Raw genomic sequence first — 16,998 nt, forward strand, 5'->3', positions numbered from 1 at the left:
ATTGGTTAAGAACTGGCTTGGGACGCCAGAGGGCCCCGGTTCGGATCCCACATATGAGGGCTAGTGATGCTGCCCTCTACAGCTAAAATGCTGAACAACAGCTTGACCTGGAGCTGGGCTGCCGTGAGTCGCTGGCGTCGGCGTAGGCTGCAGCCCCTGTGGCAGTGGGCTGCCATGGGCTACTGTGTGTAGCCAGCAGCCAGCGTGAGCGGCCCTCAAGCTGCCGTGAGCAGCTGTCCAGAACCGGCGACTGATCTGCCTAGCCTGGGAAGAGCACAATGATGGTGCCAACTTGGGCCAGTGAAGCAACGTCCTCCACAACTAGACTGAAGAACAACAATAACAGCAACAACAACAACAAAAAAGACAGCAACCTGTCTGTTCCCCTTCCCCCAATTCCCCAATAAAAATCTTTAAAAAAAAAAAAAAGTTGACATGGCTATATTATTATCAGTCAAAATAGCTGCCAGAGCAAGAAAAATTACCACAGATAAAGAGGGACACTACTTAATGATAAAAGAGTCAATTCACCAAAAAGACATAACAGTCTTAATAAGAGAGCTGCATAACACATGAACCAAAAAGTGATAAACCAAATGGAAAAATCCACAATTTTTGCTAGAGGCGTCAGCACTCATTTTTCAGTAATCAATAGACCATGTAGGCTGAATATGAGCTAGGATAGAGAAGAAATAAACAACACTATCAACTAACTGTATCAAAATGACATAGAACACTACACTAAAAAAAAACAAAAACAGGGCCGGCCGAGTGGCGCATGATTAAGAACTCGCTTGGGATGCCAGAGGGCCCCGGTTCGGATCCCACATATGAGGGCCCGTGACATTGCCCTCTACAGCTAAGATGCTGAACAACAGCTCAACCTGGAGCTGGGCTGCTGTGAGTCGCCTGCGATGGCTAGGCTGCAGTCCCTGTGGCAGTGGGTTGCTGTATGTAGCCAGCAGCCAGCGTGAGCGGCCAGCAGCCGCAGTGAGCGGCCGTCCAGAAGCCGACGACTGATCTGCCTCACCAGAGAAGAGCGCAATGATGGTGCCAACTTGGGCCAGTGAAGCAACATCCTCCACAACTAGATTGAAGAACAAAACGACAGCAACTAGTCTGTTCCCCTTCCCCCAATTCCCCAGCACTGTTCCCATCCCCCCAATTCCCCAATAAAAAAAAATCTTTAAAAAACAAAAACAAAAACAACTCAGAACACACATTCTTTTTAGTGCACATGAAACTTTCACCAATATAGACCATATTCCATTTCATAAACATACCTTATCAAATTAAAAACAGTTTAAATCATAGAAAGTTTATTCTCTGACTATAGTGGAATTAAACTAGAAATCAATAACAGAAAGATATGTAGAAAATCCCCCAAATACCTGGAAATTAGACAACACAGTTCTAAATAATCCATCAGAAAAAAAGGAGGTATTAAGGGAAATTTGAAAATATTTTGAACTAAATAAAAATGAAAATACAACATTAAAATCTGTAAAATATAGTAAAGTAATGCTTAGATGGGAGTTTATAGCACTAAATGTTTATATTAGAAAAAGGAAAGATCTAATACAATCTAAATTTAATCTTGAGTCTTGAATAAGAAGACCAAAATAAAGTTAAAGAAAATAGAAAGAAGGAAATTATAAAGAGCAGAAATCAATGACATTGAAAACAAGAAAAAACAATAAATAAAATCTATGAAACCAAAAAAGGTTTTCCTTTGAAAGGATAAAAAATTAATAAACCTGTAGCCAAACTGACAAAAATTAATAAATAAAAACACAAATTACAAGTATCAGAAACAAAAGAGAGATATCACTATAGACCCCACAAATATTAAACAGATAATAAGAGTATATTACAAACAAATTTGTTCACATAAATTTAATCAATTAGATGAAATGAACCAATTCCTTAAAAAACTACCAAAATTACCCAAGATAAACCCAAGATATTTGTCAAAAAAAATTGAATTTATTTATAAAGAGCACCCTACAAAGAAAACTCTAGGCCCAAACAGCTCTGCTAAACATTTAAGGAAAAATTATACCAGTCTATACTATCGCATCCAGAAAAATCAAAGAAGGAACACTTCCCATCCAATTTATGAAGACAGTATTACCCTGATACCAAAACCTGACAAAGATGATGCAGGAAAAAATTTAAAAAGACCAATATCTCTCATGAACATTGACCAAAATAACTTAAACAAGCTATTAACAAATTGATTCCTTTAATATATGAAAAGAATAATACATCATGACCAAGTGAGTGTTAGGAATGTAAGAGTGGTTTAACATTTCAAAATCAATTGATATAATTCACCATATTAACAGCCTAAAGAAGAAAATCCACATGATCGTATCATTACAAGGAGAAAAAATATTTGACAACACTCAATATCTATCCATGACAAAACTAGCAGCAAACTAAAAATAAAATGATCTTCAACCCAATAAAGAACATCGATAAAAAAAATTCTACAGCTAATATAACTAATGGTAAAAGACTGCATGCCTTCTCTGAAGACTGGAAACATGGCATGAATGTCCACTTTCACTACTTCTATTTAATATTGTACTAGAAGACCTAGCCAGTGCAAAAAGGCATGAAACTGGAAAATAAATAAAATGGTCCCTATTTGCAGACAACATGATCGCCTACATAAAAGCTCCTAATAAATCTACAAAATAGCTCCTACAACTAATGAGAAAGTTAAGCAAGATCATAGAAAACAAGGTCAACATGCAAAAATCAACCGTATTTCTATAGTAGCAATGAATGTTTGGAAGTTGAATTGTTTTTAATTCAGCCACTTACAGTAGATCCTCCAAAATGAAATATGTAGGTATAAATGTATCAAAACATATGCAAGATCTGTATGCTGAAAACTACAAAATACTGATGAGAGAAATAAAAGAAGAGCTAAATAAATGAAGACATATATGATCATGTATTGGAGACTAAACATAGTTAAGATATTAATTCTCCACAAACAGACCTATAGATTTCACACAATTCCAATCAAAATCTCGGTAGGGTTTTATGCTGATACAGGCAAGCTGATTCTAAAATGTATAGGGGAAGGCAAAAAGACTAATACAGCCAAAATAATTTTGAAAGAGAAGAACAAAGTTGAAGAATTCCTACTACTTGATTTTTAGATTACTGTAAAGCTTTGGTAATAATGATGGTATGGTATTAGTGATAGACATGTAGATGAATGAAATAAAATAAACAGTCATAAAATAGACCCACACAAACATAGCCAATTAATTTTTAACAAGTTGCAAAGGTAACTAAATAGAGAATTATTATCTTTCCCACAAATGATATTAGGACAATTGGACATCCTGCGCAAAGAAAAGAACCTTGACCTATAATTCATACCATATCCAAAAATCAACTTGTTATGGGCTGAATGTTTGTGTCCCTCCAAAATTCATGTTGATGCCCTAAACTCCAATGTGATGATATTTGGAGGTAAGGCCTTTTAAGAGATAATTAGGTTTAAATGAAATCATGAGGCTGAACATCTAATCCCATGATTAGATATAAATGTAAAATTATAAAACTTTTAGAAGAAAACATCTTCCTAATCTTGGGTTATGCAAAAGGTTCTTAGATATGAGATCAAAAGCAAAATCTATAGAAGAACAAATTAATAAATTAGACTATCAAAATTAAAAATTTTAGCTCTGAAAAAGGGTAGTGGTGAAAGAATACAAAGTCAATCTACAAATCGGAAGAAAATATTTACAAATCACATACCTGACATCAGATTTGTATCCAGATATATAAAGAACTTTAAAAACGAAACAATAAGGAAACAAACACCTCCCCCCCAAAAAAATGGACATAAGATTTGAACAGACACTTCACCAAAGAAGATATATGAGAATACAAATGACAAATAAGCCCCTTAAAAAATCATCAAAATCATTAGTCGTTAGGGAAATGCAAATTAAAATGACAATGAATATCATTATACACCTAACAGAAAGACAAAGATGCAAAGCAACTGGAATTCTCATACTTTGCTGGTAGTAATGCAAAATGGTACAACCTTTCTAGAGAACAGTGAAGCATATACTTACTATAAGATCCAGTAGTCCCAAGCCTAGGTATTTACCCTAGACAAATGAAAACCTATGTTCACATATACATGTACAGGAACGTTTACCATAACTTTATTCATAATCACCAAAAACTGAAAACAACCTAAATGTCTTTCAATGGGGAAAGGGATTTAAAATATTGCGGGTACATCCATACAATGGGATACTACTCAAAAATAAAAAGGAATGAATTTTCGATACACACACAACATATAAGAATCTCAATGGCATTATACTGAATGAAAGAAGCCAGTCTCAAAAGGTTACACACTGTATGATTCCATTTATATGACATTCTGGATAAGGCAAATCTATAGGGATAAAAAATAGATCAGTGGTAACTGGGGGTTACAGGTTGGGGGAAGGGTTTGACTACAAAAGGGTAGCAGGATTTGATTTTTGGTCCAATGGAACTAGTCTATGGTCATTATACAACTCTATACATATGTTAAAATTCATAGAATTGTATGCCAAAAAAAGTCAATTTAACTGTATGTATATTTTAAAATAATAAATTAATAAAACTTTTTAAAGAACCTGTCAACAGAAAAAAATTTATTTGGGTTGGCAAACTATAAACTTTACAGTTAAGACAGTCTGCAATATAATTTTATTCATTGATTTCTCAGGAATTGGTAAGAAGTTACAGATTTTATGTAACTACCTTGTAATAAATAAGATATTTTCTTAAATATTTTTGACAGTTCTCTCTAGAACTAGTGTTGGTAAATATTTTTTAAACTAATCTTAGACATCAGGGGGCTGGCTGTCTAATTGCTTACAATTATGCCATTTTTTAATCCCCATGAAATCCTTGTTGTTGTACCTTGCCTAATTCATGTGCAAGAGAAGAAAGATTTTTTTGTTGTTGACAATATATCATACTTGAAGGTAATTCAAGCAAGTCAAAATGTATTAAGTCCACCCACAGAGAGGTGCATTAATCCTTGAAATCCTACTGTATATATTAATAATTGGGGGGAATGGGGTATGGCCAAAGAATAAGGAAACTTCTGTCCACACTTTCCATCTCAAACTCTATTCTTTATTAGCTCTTCCTAAAGGGGGGTGGAGTTGCTAATCTGATTGTTCAGAGTCTGGAATTCTTAGGGAGAGACCATGGAATTGACATTTTCTTGTGTACTTTTTCACTTTCAACACCAACATCCAGTGGTCTTTCTTTTCTTCCACTCTTTGTCCACAAATTAGTTACAATGCCTTGATATTCCCCCACAAAACCAACAGCACTATAAGGGAAAGTCCAGATATCTCCTCCCAGAACTTTCTTTCCTCCCAAATGAAACCTTTTGCTATAGCCAGAGGCTAAGTAACCTAGGTCAGTTTAGTATTATACATAGGAGCCAAAATATTTTTCTATATCAGCTGTGTCACCCACTTTCCTTTGGCCCTGGTGGTATGCTTCTAAATCTCATATTGCTCCAGAAAGAAAGATTCCACTTTCAGTCTGGAGGAAGGAAAGAAGAAGAATTTGGGAAAAGGAAGCAAGGGGCCTCATTTTGGCCCTTAGCTTGAGCCATATGCCTCCGCTTAGTTTAACCTGCTATTTACAGATAATATATTTATATTTTATTCCTCTTTTTATTGTTGTTTATGTATAATTCCTACAGAGGAAAAAGAAACCAGTGATAAGCTTCAGGTAACTGAATCCTTAAATAGTTAGTAGTTATGGCCCCTTACCTTTAAGAGACTTAAAAATTGGTGTGCACAAAATTAAAACCCTCCTAAATTACAAAGTCTGTGAATGGTATGAGAGGGAAAGTGAATACTTGAATTGTCTGCCCTGCATAAACTGAGAAACCACTCAAAGACCCTGCCGGATTTAAGGTCTCTTCCTTACAATCTGTAGACTAACTGAACCAAGAGAGTGCAGGGATATTTTGGACCATGTGCCATGCATGAATACTTATAGAATTATATAAATTCCCATCTCACTGTACTTCTGGACTGAAACTTGCTTCGTGAATCTCTGTCACTCTTTACCTTTGCCTTTTGGGTAAGCAAAGAGGCAGCAGAACCATTTAAAACCATCCACAGAGGCAAGGCCAGAATGAGACCTCAGGGTTCTCATTTGCTAAAATCCAAAATACTACAGTGGGTTTTGAAGGACACAGTGCCCACTGACCCAATTTTATTAACAGCTTATTGTTAATTTATTATTATATTCATCTTGGATTATCAAACACATTTTATTAATTTTGGAATGATCGTAAACATTCCTCTGTTCCCTCTCTTCCTGAGCATTAGGTTGGTCTGGAGAAAGGGGTGGAGGAGTCTTTCCCTTGACTAGTACAAAACATCAGGATGCACAGATTATAGAGATTTAGAAGAGCAAGAGTTCTCGAAATGAGGTTTAATGCTGAAAAGATGGCAGAATTCAAAAATAATTCATTGTTCTGATTTTCTTTCAGAATAATATCACTATATGAGTTAGAAGACATAAGATTAGTAGATGAGAAGGTAAGTTGACATATATTTTTGCACCCTGTTCTTATTGCCTCAAAATGCTTATGATTTTTTCAAGAGAAACTCAAAATTGAAGAAATGACTCAAAGTGTTTCATCACAAGTTTCTGTACATATCCTATCCAGGTCAATTTATGCTATCTCTGACAGTTATGAATAACTTCTACTTTCCCTACAGGGAAAAAAAACTAATACAAATCTTAGAAGAAAAATGGAAAAGTAAAGCTCTGTCCAGACAGTGGACTGCCTATGCCAAGTCAGTCAACTCCAGAAATCCCCCCCACTGCTAACTGCACAATCCTTCTTCACCCACAATCAAGCTTTTAGAAAATGCCCCGTTAACATCACCCAAATAACCCTAACTACAGCACATCCTCCACCTTGGAAATGGAAGGACACTTCCCCTTGGATACATCTAAACATGTACCAAAAAGCAGCTATCCCTAGACTGGTGAGGGGATTTTTTTTTTCCAGGAAGACAGGGCCTGTGGTATAGGGGGAAAAAGACAGAATTTGAGGTCAGAAAACTCCAGCTGAGGCTGGCAAGACTATCTGGAATCAGCCTCCCTGGGGGTGGTAAAATAGGAATGATACTGTTTACCTCATAGGCTAATTTAAAGATCGAATGAGTTAACAGCATGTAAGAGCTTTATAAAGTATTAAGTAGTTTATATATGCAACAAAGAACTGTTGTTTTCCAGCCTCACAGATCCTGTATTGATTGTATGTCCTTCACTATGCAGAACAATTTCTTGCTTTAAATTATCTAGGATGGGGGCAGAAGGGCTCCTAGGCCTGTAGTGAGTGTCAGAACTCACAGAAATTCATTCCTGCCTCCCCGTATAGCATGGTGATGTGTGTGTGTGTGGGGGGGGTGCAACTTCCTCTACTTAAGTTTCGCTAATTGACTTTTCTGAAGCCCAGACTCAATTCTTCTAATTTTAAAATACCTTCCCTTCCCAACTATCTGAGGTCCATGTCCACAGCAAATGCAAAACAACCTTTCAAATTAAAGAACTGTAACACAGTTAGAATTCTAGGCTCCTCTGCTCTTTTCCCTACTCACTTTTTTCCAAAGCCGTCTTTAATGAAAGCGGAGCCTCGAATTTAAGAGGGAAAAGAAGACTTTGTATCTACCCCGAGAGACAGACAGCTTCGTTTGTTAACAACGACCATGCTTTCCCAGCTGTTACCTAACTTCGCCTGATCTCGTCTGAAACACACATCCATGTCTTTGCACACGCACACACTCGTAAGCTGGTTAAACGCAGACAAATCTGACTCTTCCGCAACTTGTAGCCACAGATAACAGCAAAGGGACCAAAGTCCTTCACCAGCAGCTCCAAAACAGACACTGCAACCGCCAGCGGCGCCACAGTAGCAGCCTCTCTGCTGCAGCGTTCAGCGTCCAGAGTTTCAGGTCTAAATCCTTAAGGAGTATCGCTCTTCTGCCCTTCGTCCCACTACCCTGGGCTTCGCCCACTTCTCTCCTCAGGAGGTTAGGAGGAATCGGGTCACTTTGCCACTTCTGCGGAGGGGGAAGTGGCAGTCAAGAAGATTCTCACCAAAGAAGCCCATTGCTCTTTGTCCCATTTCTCCACCCTCCCGCCCACACAGGCGGCTGTGCCGCTGACGAAGGTGCCAGTTCTCAAGGTTCCTGAGCTCCGATGGGATGTGGAGGAGCCAGGTGGGAAAAGCAGCGGCAAGACGACAGCTGGTGGTTGTTAAGAGGACATATGAGGCGGGACGGGGGAGAAGGGTAAAGACGCTGCACAAGGGCACTCTCCTGCCCCTCTCTCACGGACAATAACTCCAAAACGCGCAGATGGGCCATCAGGTAAAGGCCTTTTCTCCCTATTCTCTCCCTTCTCTTCCCCGCTCCCCGCCTGGACACCTGGTGAAAAAGCAAGGTGCAGGTGTACCTGGAGCGAACACCATGATTTCCTCCAGCCGCTACGCTCCTAGGTAAAGAGAGACACACAGACGTAATGTGGGAGGAAGGCCAGGACTTGGAGGGGTCCGGTGCAGGTGCGTACGCAGGGCGCCGTCCGGTTGCGGGCCGAGGCGGTCAGCACCTCGGACAGCTCTCCGCCCGGCGGTCCCGGGGGCCGCAGCTCCAGCTGCTGCGGCGCGCTCAGCCTCCACAATGCACTGCTCTGCCCCTGGCCACCGCGGCGGCTGGAGGAGGAGACGGAATCCTTGCTCAATTCATCCCTCATTCCTATGCCAGCTCAGCGTACATAGCTGCTTAGAGAGCAAGGCACTTCTACCGATTCCACCAGAGAAGGAAGGACGGAAGAGGAAGAAAGAAAAAGGTAATTGCCCGGCTTCCCGGCAGGGGGACAGCTAATTGCTTCTAATTACCTGCTGTCGCTCGCCCCCGTGGATATTGGACTGACATTTAAGATGGGTTTGCGCCTGCCCCCCCGCCCTTTCTTTTTAACTCAAAAAGCTTTTCTCTCGAGGCTGACTCTTGAGTTCTCCGAGTTGGGCTGGCTCTGAACAAAAGGTTGGGACCTCCAAGTTAATTGGTCCTTGAAGTCCAGGACTCCTCTCTCGCTCCGAGTCCTAGTCTTATGCTAACGTCAGAAAGACAGCGGGAGGGAAGGATACTGTGACTGTGGAGGCGTCAGCAGGGCGCCCCTATCAGACTGGACTCCCAGGCAGCCAATTCGGCTCTAAAAACTCCTAAGCTAGGAGGCCCTCAAGGTCATCACTTTAGAGAAAGCTGAGCCGGACAGAGCAGAGGAAAGAGACCTCGATGAAGCTGGTCTCCTCCACCGACAAACTCACACACCCTACGAAAGGATGAGCCAACAGAGGCCCCTTCAAGTGTGAAAACAGACCTGAAACTCATCAAGAAACATTAGTGCTTTCCCTACCTTTACTCAACTGAAAAGTGTGCCTCCCTGCCCCCATGTACACTCAGCTCTACTGTAAGATACCGGGGTATGCCCCACACTAACTTCATACTTCTAATCCACTGCTCATTTTAAAGCATTATCTAGTTCCCCTAAGAAATGCTTGTGCAGTGTGGACAGCCCACACCAAATGTTACCCAGCTTGAAACAAGTCCATCTGTGTTACAACCCCAAAGCTAGAGTGGCAGAGGGTCCCCAGCCTCAAGGCAGGTATCAGTTGGTTTTTGTTTAATCCTTTGTTTTTCCAGTTGAATGGAGTTTTACAAGAACAAAGGGTGATCACGGTCATCTCCAGTGTTTTATAGGGTTTCTTTGCACCTCTCTCTGGAAAATGTAACTATTCTGAAAATAATTTCTTAATAATTTGGATGGTGGCCATAAGTTCTACACTATTTTGGCAAATATAAAGCATTCAAATAGCCTTATTGGCATTGGTTTTGTTCAAAGCCATCTGAGAGATTGAAAATGCAAATAGTTTTCAGCTCTTGAACTATAGTTTGCATGGAGGCATATGGGCAGCCTCAACATAATACAGTCAGTACTGCTCTTAGCACCTGGCTCAACATAGGCTTGAATAGATGGGGCCTGCCTCAACAGCAACAAGATGCAAGTCAGCCAATGGGCAGGATAAAGTGTGTGCATAACAGGATGCAGTCCTCTCTCTTCCCTAAGTTACACCAAAAGCCAGGGGCCAATGATGTTTCACTCTGTCTCATTTGCTTTATCACCATGAGAAGTGCGAAACGCTTTTTGAAATAATCTTTGAATGACTGAAAGACTTCTTTCTTTTAACACACTCAGTAGGGCTCTCTTTTGCAATCTTTTTTTAATGGGCTTTATTCTCCTAATGCATAAACAATTACTCAAGATTAAGTTCAAGAAAAAGCAATAGAGTGTAGGAAAAGAAAAAAAGACTTGGAAACAAGTCAGACCCAGGTATAACATATTCACCAAAAGTAGTTATCTTGGATAAATTACTTCACTGTCTCATCTGCAATATAAAGATTAATGTATCTCCAAGATTTGTTGTGAGGATTAAATGTGATAATGGATTAATGGATTAATTAAGAGACAGTACAACCTCATTTAACACCATCCAGGAAATTACTGACACCCTGGGAGTAGATGATACCCTATAAGAATGCAAACTAAATATGTTATATCAGTACTTCTTAAACATTAATGTGCATGTGAATCCCATGGAGATCTTGTTATAATTATGATTCAGTAGAGCAGGGTGGGGCCTGAAATTCTGCATTTCTAACAAGCTTCCCGGTGATTTCCATGCTGCAGGTGCTGTTGGTCCACAGGCTACATTTTGATGTATCAACATTTAAAATAAACAAATTACTTACATCCCCTCCAACTTCAGAGCCCATCTTTCTAAATGTTTAATAAGGAAGAAATCTCGATGGATTCCCATAGAGTTCCAAGCTAGACCAAGGCCTAGATGATAATAGAAAAAAGAATGCCTAAAAATGGTTCCAGGGCTCCTTCGATTAGCCTGCTGTGGCAATAGGAGGTAAGATGATCCAGTAAAAACCAATGCAACAGTTTAAGGACAGAAGAAAAAACTCTCTTCTCAGCCCCATCCTCAGCTCTTCTCTGACCTTCCTCCTCCCATCATTTCTTCATTTTCTCTACCCAACATACTACTGCTATCCAGGACAATATACTCCCAATCCAGGTTTTGCTTGTTTATATTTTAAACAATATAATAAAACCAAGATACTTTCATTTTTTCTTTACAGTTATTTCATCAGTAAATCTTATATTCAACAATATTATCTCCAATTTTTACTTCTACTGGAGTTATTATCCTATTGGTTTAATTTAAATGCCCTAACGATGCTACTAGATTTTTTTTGTATATTAATGTAAATGATCAATTTAGTTACAGTATGCCTTAGAGGAAAACAAAATTTCCTTTTATCCTACCATATGATCTAGATTCTTTTATCCAGTCTTACCCCACAGCTGAGGCTTAACTTTCCAATATAGTCTCAATCTACCTCTGTTTAAACACTTCCACTCAAGGCAACTCACTCTCTACTCAAACTATCCATTGCACTTTGAGATAGCCATCTATCAGAGAGGCAGCCACAACCACTACCACCACCACCATCTACCTTGTTCTAGCACCTCCATTTCTAGTCATTGATGGGAATAGTGATAGGAAGAAAGATAGTTAACAAGTTGGATTAGGTGCCCCAACTATTTTGCTCTTGTGCTGAGTTTATCAAACTGGGTACTCCTACCCTTATGGATACTTGAACAAAGTGCTGGATGAACTGGAAGGCACATGGTGTGGAAAGTCACCTGAAAGAACCAAGTATTTACTTGGAGACTTGGGGGAATATTTTATACAAAAATGAACATGGACACACTATGAAATAGTTATTTAAGTGACATAAAACATTAAATTGGAGACTTCAAAGAAATTACCATAGGCAGATTAGGTCTATAATTCAGAATTCCTCATGTCCCTATCCATTCCCTCTAACATTCATTTATTTAACTTTACCTTTGGAGCTTTAACAAATAGAAAAGTTTAAAAACCCATTCTGAAATATTTCCACTGTTTCTATTTGCAGCTCACCTTGTCTCCAGCCATACACCCTGATACTTCCCACTCCATACTTATTTTAAATGCATTATGTATCCAACTAAAATTTTAAATAATTTTTAATATCTCTGAGGACAATTGAAAATGATTAAAAAGAAACAGTTTCTTTTTTTATAGGTTCATCTTTGAAAGCTGTTCTATGGAATTTTTTTCTTTTTTTTAATTTATTTTTCAATTACACTTGATATACAACTTTATATTAGTTTCAGGTATATTTCAAATAGTGATTAGACATTTATATACCTTATGAAGTGATCACCCCAATAAGCCTAGTAGACATATGACACCATATATACTTATTACAATATCATTGACTATATTCCCTATGCTGTGCTTTATATCCCCATGACTATTTTTATAACTGACAATTTATACTTCTTAATTTCTTTCACTTTTTTCACCCATCTCCCTAATACCCATCCCATTTGGTGACCATCAGTTTGTTCTCTGTATCTATGAGTTTGTTTCTGTTTTGTTTGTTCATTTATTTTGCTTTTTAGATTCCACATATAAATTAAATAATATGGTATCTGTCTTTCTCAAACTTATTTCACTTAGCACAGCACCCTCTTGATCCATCCATGTTATCGCAAATGGCAAGACTTCATTCATTTTTATGGCCAAGTAATATTCCATTATATATATGTACTGTATCTTCTTTACCTATACATCTGTCAATGGACACTTAGATTGCTTCCATATATTGTAAATAATGTTGTAATGAACATAGGAGTGCATATATCTTTTCAAATTAGTGTTTTGGGTTTCTCTGGATAAGTACCCAGAAGTGGAGTTTCAGGGTCATATGGTAGTTCTATTTTTAATTTTCTGAGGAACCTCCATATGGTTTTCCACAGTGGCTGCAAAAATTTATAATCCCACCAACAGTACACAAGGATTCCCTTTTCTCCACATCTTCTCTAACACTTGTTATTTGTTGATTTCTTGATAATACCATAAAAAGAAGCATTTTCATTCTGAAGCATTAAACTCTAATTGTTTCCAAAGGTCTTGGCTTATAGGTTTCAAATGATTTCAAAATGAAGTGCTGGAAAAGAACTCTTTTCTTCTCCTAACAGTTGCTAGAAGTCATTGAACTGGGTCTAATGAATGGCATAGAGGTGAATTAAGCAGAAATAAGAAAAGGAATGAGATGTCATATAAATGGACATTAAAAATAGAAAAACTGAATGAGAAAGCAGATATTGCAAAGCTAATATTTGTGCTATCCAATTTGTAAAGACTTAAAGAGAGTGATGTAAAAATACATAGTGAGAGGGGAATGACATCAATTTTTTAAAATGAAGGTAGAATATGGAATAAAGGCGAGAATAAAAATAATGACTGTGCTACATTAAAAAAAGAAATGGGGGGCCGGCCAAGTGGCTCATTGGTTAAGAGCTGGCTTGGGTTGCCAGCTCTGAGCAGCAGGGCCCCGGTTTGAATCCCACATGAGGGCCAGTGACACTGCCCTCCACAGCTAAGATGAACAACAGCTCAACCTGGAGCTGGACTGCGGTGAGTCGCTGGCGACGGCGTAGGCTGCAGCCCCTGCTGCAGTGGGCTGCCATAAGCTGCTGCATGTCGCTGGCAGCCAGCGTGAGTGGACAGTAGCCGGTGTGATCTGCCAAGAGCCGCCATGAGCAGTTCTCCAAAGGCTGGCAACCAATCTGCCTCACCTGGGAAGAGCGCAATGATAATACCAACATGGGCCAGTGAAGTGACATCCTCCACAACTAGACTGAAGAACAAAAAGGACAACAACTTGTCTGTTCCCTCTTCCCCCAATTCCCCAGTGCTGTTCCCCTCCCCCAATTCCCCAATAAAATATAAAAAGAAAAAGAAATGGGAAATATTAAAGTATTTTTGTAGGCTTAAAAAGTAGAGGACAGGGCCGGCCGAGTGGTGCGATGGTTAAGAACTGGCTTGGGACACCAGAGGGCCCCGGTTTGGGTCCCACATATGATGGCCAGTGACACTGCCCTCCACAGCTAAGATATTGAATGACAGCTCAACCTGGAGCTGGGCTGCTGTGAGTCGCCCGCAACGGCGTAGACTGCAGCCCCTGTGGCAGTGGGTTGTCATGGGCTACCGAATGTAGCCAGCAGCCAGCATGAGTGGCCTGCAGTCGCAGTGAGCGGCCCTCCAGAAGCCAGCGACTGATGTGCCTCACCCGGCAAGAGCACAATGATGGTGCCAACTTGGGCCAGTGAAGCAACGTCCTCCACAACTAGACTGAACAACAAAAAGGATAGCAACTTGTCTGTTCCCCTTCCCCCAATTCCCCAGCACTGTTCCCATCCCAATTCCCCAATAAAAAAAAAATAAAAAATAAAAAAAATAAAAAAGTAGAGAACAATATCTCTGTAGGTTTGCATTTTATGAAGCAGTTTATGAATCCTGAAAGATGCTTTAAAAGGGACTGTGAAATAGCCATATTTTCTGAATAGGAACATGAGCAAAACTTCCTTATTGGAAAAAGTACATTAGAGCAGTTAACATTTTATAGTATGTTTGTGCAAATGAATGTTTCTTAAAAAAATCTGTTTTAAGACCTTTTTTTCCTACCAAAGAACTATGTATCCACATTCATTTTTGTAAAAAAAAAAAAGTTCTCCCAAATTACCAAATAAAATTGTTGATTCTACTATATGACAGGAGAGGGAAAATCAGTTGAGAACATTCAAATTAAAACCAACTTGGTTAGTTTTTAAGGAGAAGCATAAAGCATTCAACATTCAACTTATCTTCAAAATTATGAATAGACAGTATAAAACTTTACACAATAAATTCTGAGTGCATAAATCTATCTGTTTATATGTGCATAAGTTCTACACTATGTCATTTCAGAAGATAAAACTCAATGAGAAAAACAAAGACTGGCAAGAGGAGAGGTGAAGAGAGAAGTAAAAAGGATAGGAAAGGAATATGGAAAAGGGGAAAGAAAAGAGTCAGGAAATAGAAACAGAGCTCTCTAGGATGAGCACACATAAAAGGAGAAAAATATAAAAGACAGAAAAAGTGGCATATTGAGAGACTCAAAAAAAGATTTTTTTAATCAAAAGGAAGAAAGAAAAAAAAAGAATGACAAACTTTTTTTAAGTATAATGACAAAGAGGAGAGCCTCCATACAGTCCAAACTAATAAATTGGGTGTTCTTCTCATATCCTGCTCACTTGAGCTGTACCTATGTTTGAGAATAAATTTTATCATTACCTTTAGAAATACTTATTAATTTTTTAAACAATTCTTCAAAGCTCTTCATTTCTATTCAATTGCATAGTTCAGAATTAGGAGACTCATAGTATACTACACAGGGATTTTGGTATCAGAGAAGAATTATTATTCAGACCATGGTAGCTAAGTTGATAGTTAATACTGACTCACTGGTTACTTCTCAATTTATTTTAAAAGCCAGAGGGTAAGAAGGGAGGTAGGTGGTAGAAGAGGATAAAGATGGTCAAATGTATGGTGATGGAAGGAAAACTGACTTTGAGTGGTGAACACATAATGCAATATATAGATGATGTATTTCAGAATTGTATACTTGAAACCTATATAATTTTACTAACCATGTCACCTCAATAAATTTAATATAAATAAATAAATAACAGCTTGTAACATAAGAGAGATTTTTTTTGAAACCTTAGAGTAGGCAAAGATTTCCTAGATAAGACACAAAAAGCATGGATTATAAAATTAATTAATTAATAAATAGGACTTCAGCAAAATTAAAATGTTTTGCTATCTGAAAAACACTGCTAAGAAAATGAAAATGCAGGCTACAGACTAGGAGAAAATATTCATGAGATGTATATCTGACATATATATCCATAATTGTAATAACTCAATAAGACAACAGCCCAACTAAAAGTTGCCAAAATGTTTAAACAAATATTCACAAGAGGAGTATATTACTAATGGCCTATAAGCACATGAAGACTTCTCAGCATCATTAATCTCAGAGAAATCTAAATTTAAACCACAGTGAGGTATCATTTCGTATCCAGAAGAATGGGGAAAATTAGGACTCAGAGTGTCGAGTGTTGATATGGGATCACTGGAGCTCTCATACATTGCTGGTGGTAATGTAAAATATTACAACCACTTTGGAAAACAGTTTGATAGTTTCTTGTAACATTAAACATATATTTACACTAAGATTCATGCATTCCACTCCTAGTGGTGGCCCAAGAGAAATGAAAACTGTGTCCACACAAAGATTTATGCCTGAACATTGACAATAGCATTATTCGTCATAGCCACAATGTGAAAACACCCTCAAAGTCCACCAACATTGTATGGCTACACAAACTGTGGCTTATAGAAGCAACATATAGATAAATCTCAAAAATGTACTGAGCAAAAGAAGCCAGACACAATAGGGTATGTACTGTATGATTTAATTTCTATGAAATTCTAGAAAAGGCTAAAAAAGCTATAGTGACAGAAAGCAGATCAGTAGTTGTCTGGAGCTTGGGGATATGGGGAGGTAGATTGAGACTGACTAAAAAGGGACACCAGTGAACTTTTTGGGATAATGAAATTGTTCTATATCTTTACTGTTAGTGGTAGTTATATGGGTATATACATGTATCAAAACTCATTGAACTATACACTTATAATTAGTGCATTTTACTTTATGTAAATTACACTGCTATAAAGTTGATCTAAAAATCATTAACAACTTAATATTTCTAATAAATAGATATATGAGAACATCCTTAAAATGGGATATTTTGAAAGCTAGAATTAGCTATAAAGTATGCTAAGTCAATTTTTCCTAATTTTTAAAAATGTTTTATATCTGAAATAATTTTACATTTTCTAATCAACAC

At 38.2% G+C, this 16,998-nt stretch overlaps 1 protein-coding gene across 2 annotated transcripts in view; it reads right to left on the bottom strand.

Moving 5' to 3' along the window:
• AKAIN1 (A-kinase anchor inhibitor 1) overlaps positions 1-12,364 on the bottom strand; it is a 64,834-nt gene extending 52,470 nt beyond the window's left edge. The window contains exon 1 of one of the 2 annotated variants that reach the window (XM_019664704.1): positions 8,978-12,364. In XM_019664704.1, coding sequence (XP_019520249.1) covers positions 8,978-9,014 — 37 coding nt within the window. In that variant the 5' untranslated portion in view covers positions 9,015-12,364. Of the gene's footprint in view, positions 1-8,535 lie in introns of both variants that reach the window. The other variant, XM_019664706.1, reaches the window with a different exon arrangement.
• Between the last annotated feature and the right edge of the window lie 4,634 nt (positions 12,365-16,998).

This window comes from Hipposideros armiger, unplaced genomic scaffold (assembly GCF_001890085.2).
Source record: "Hipposideros armiger isolate ML-2016 unplaced genomic scaffold, ASM189008v1 scaffold_428, whole genome shotgun sequence".
Lineage (NCBI taxonomy): Eukaryota > Metazoa > Chordata > Mammalia > Chiroptera > Hipposideridae > Hipposideros > Hipposideros armiger.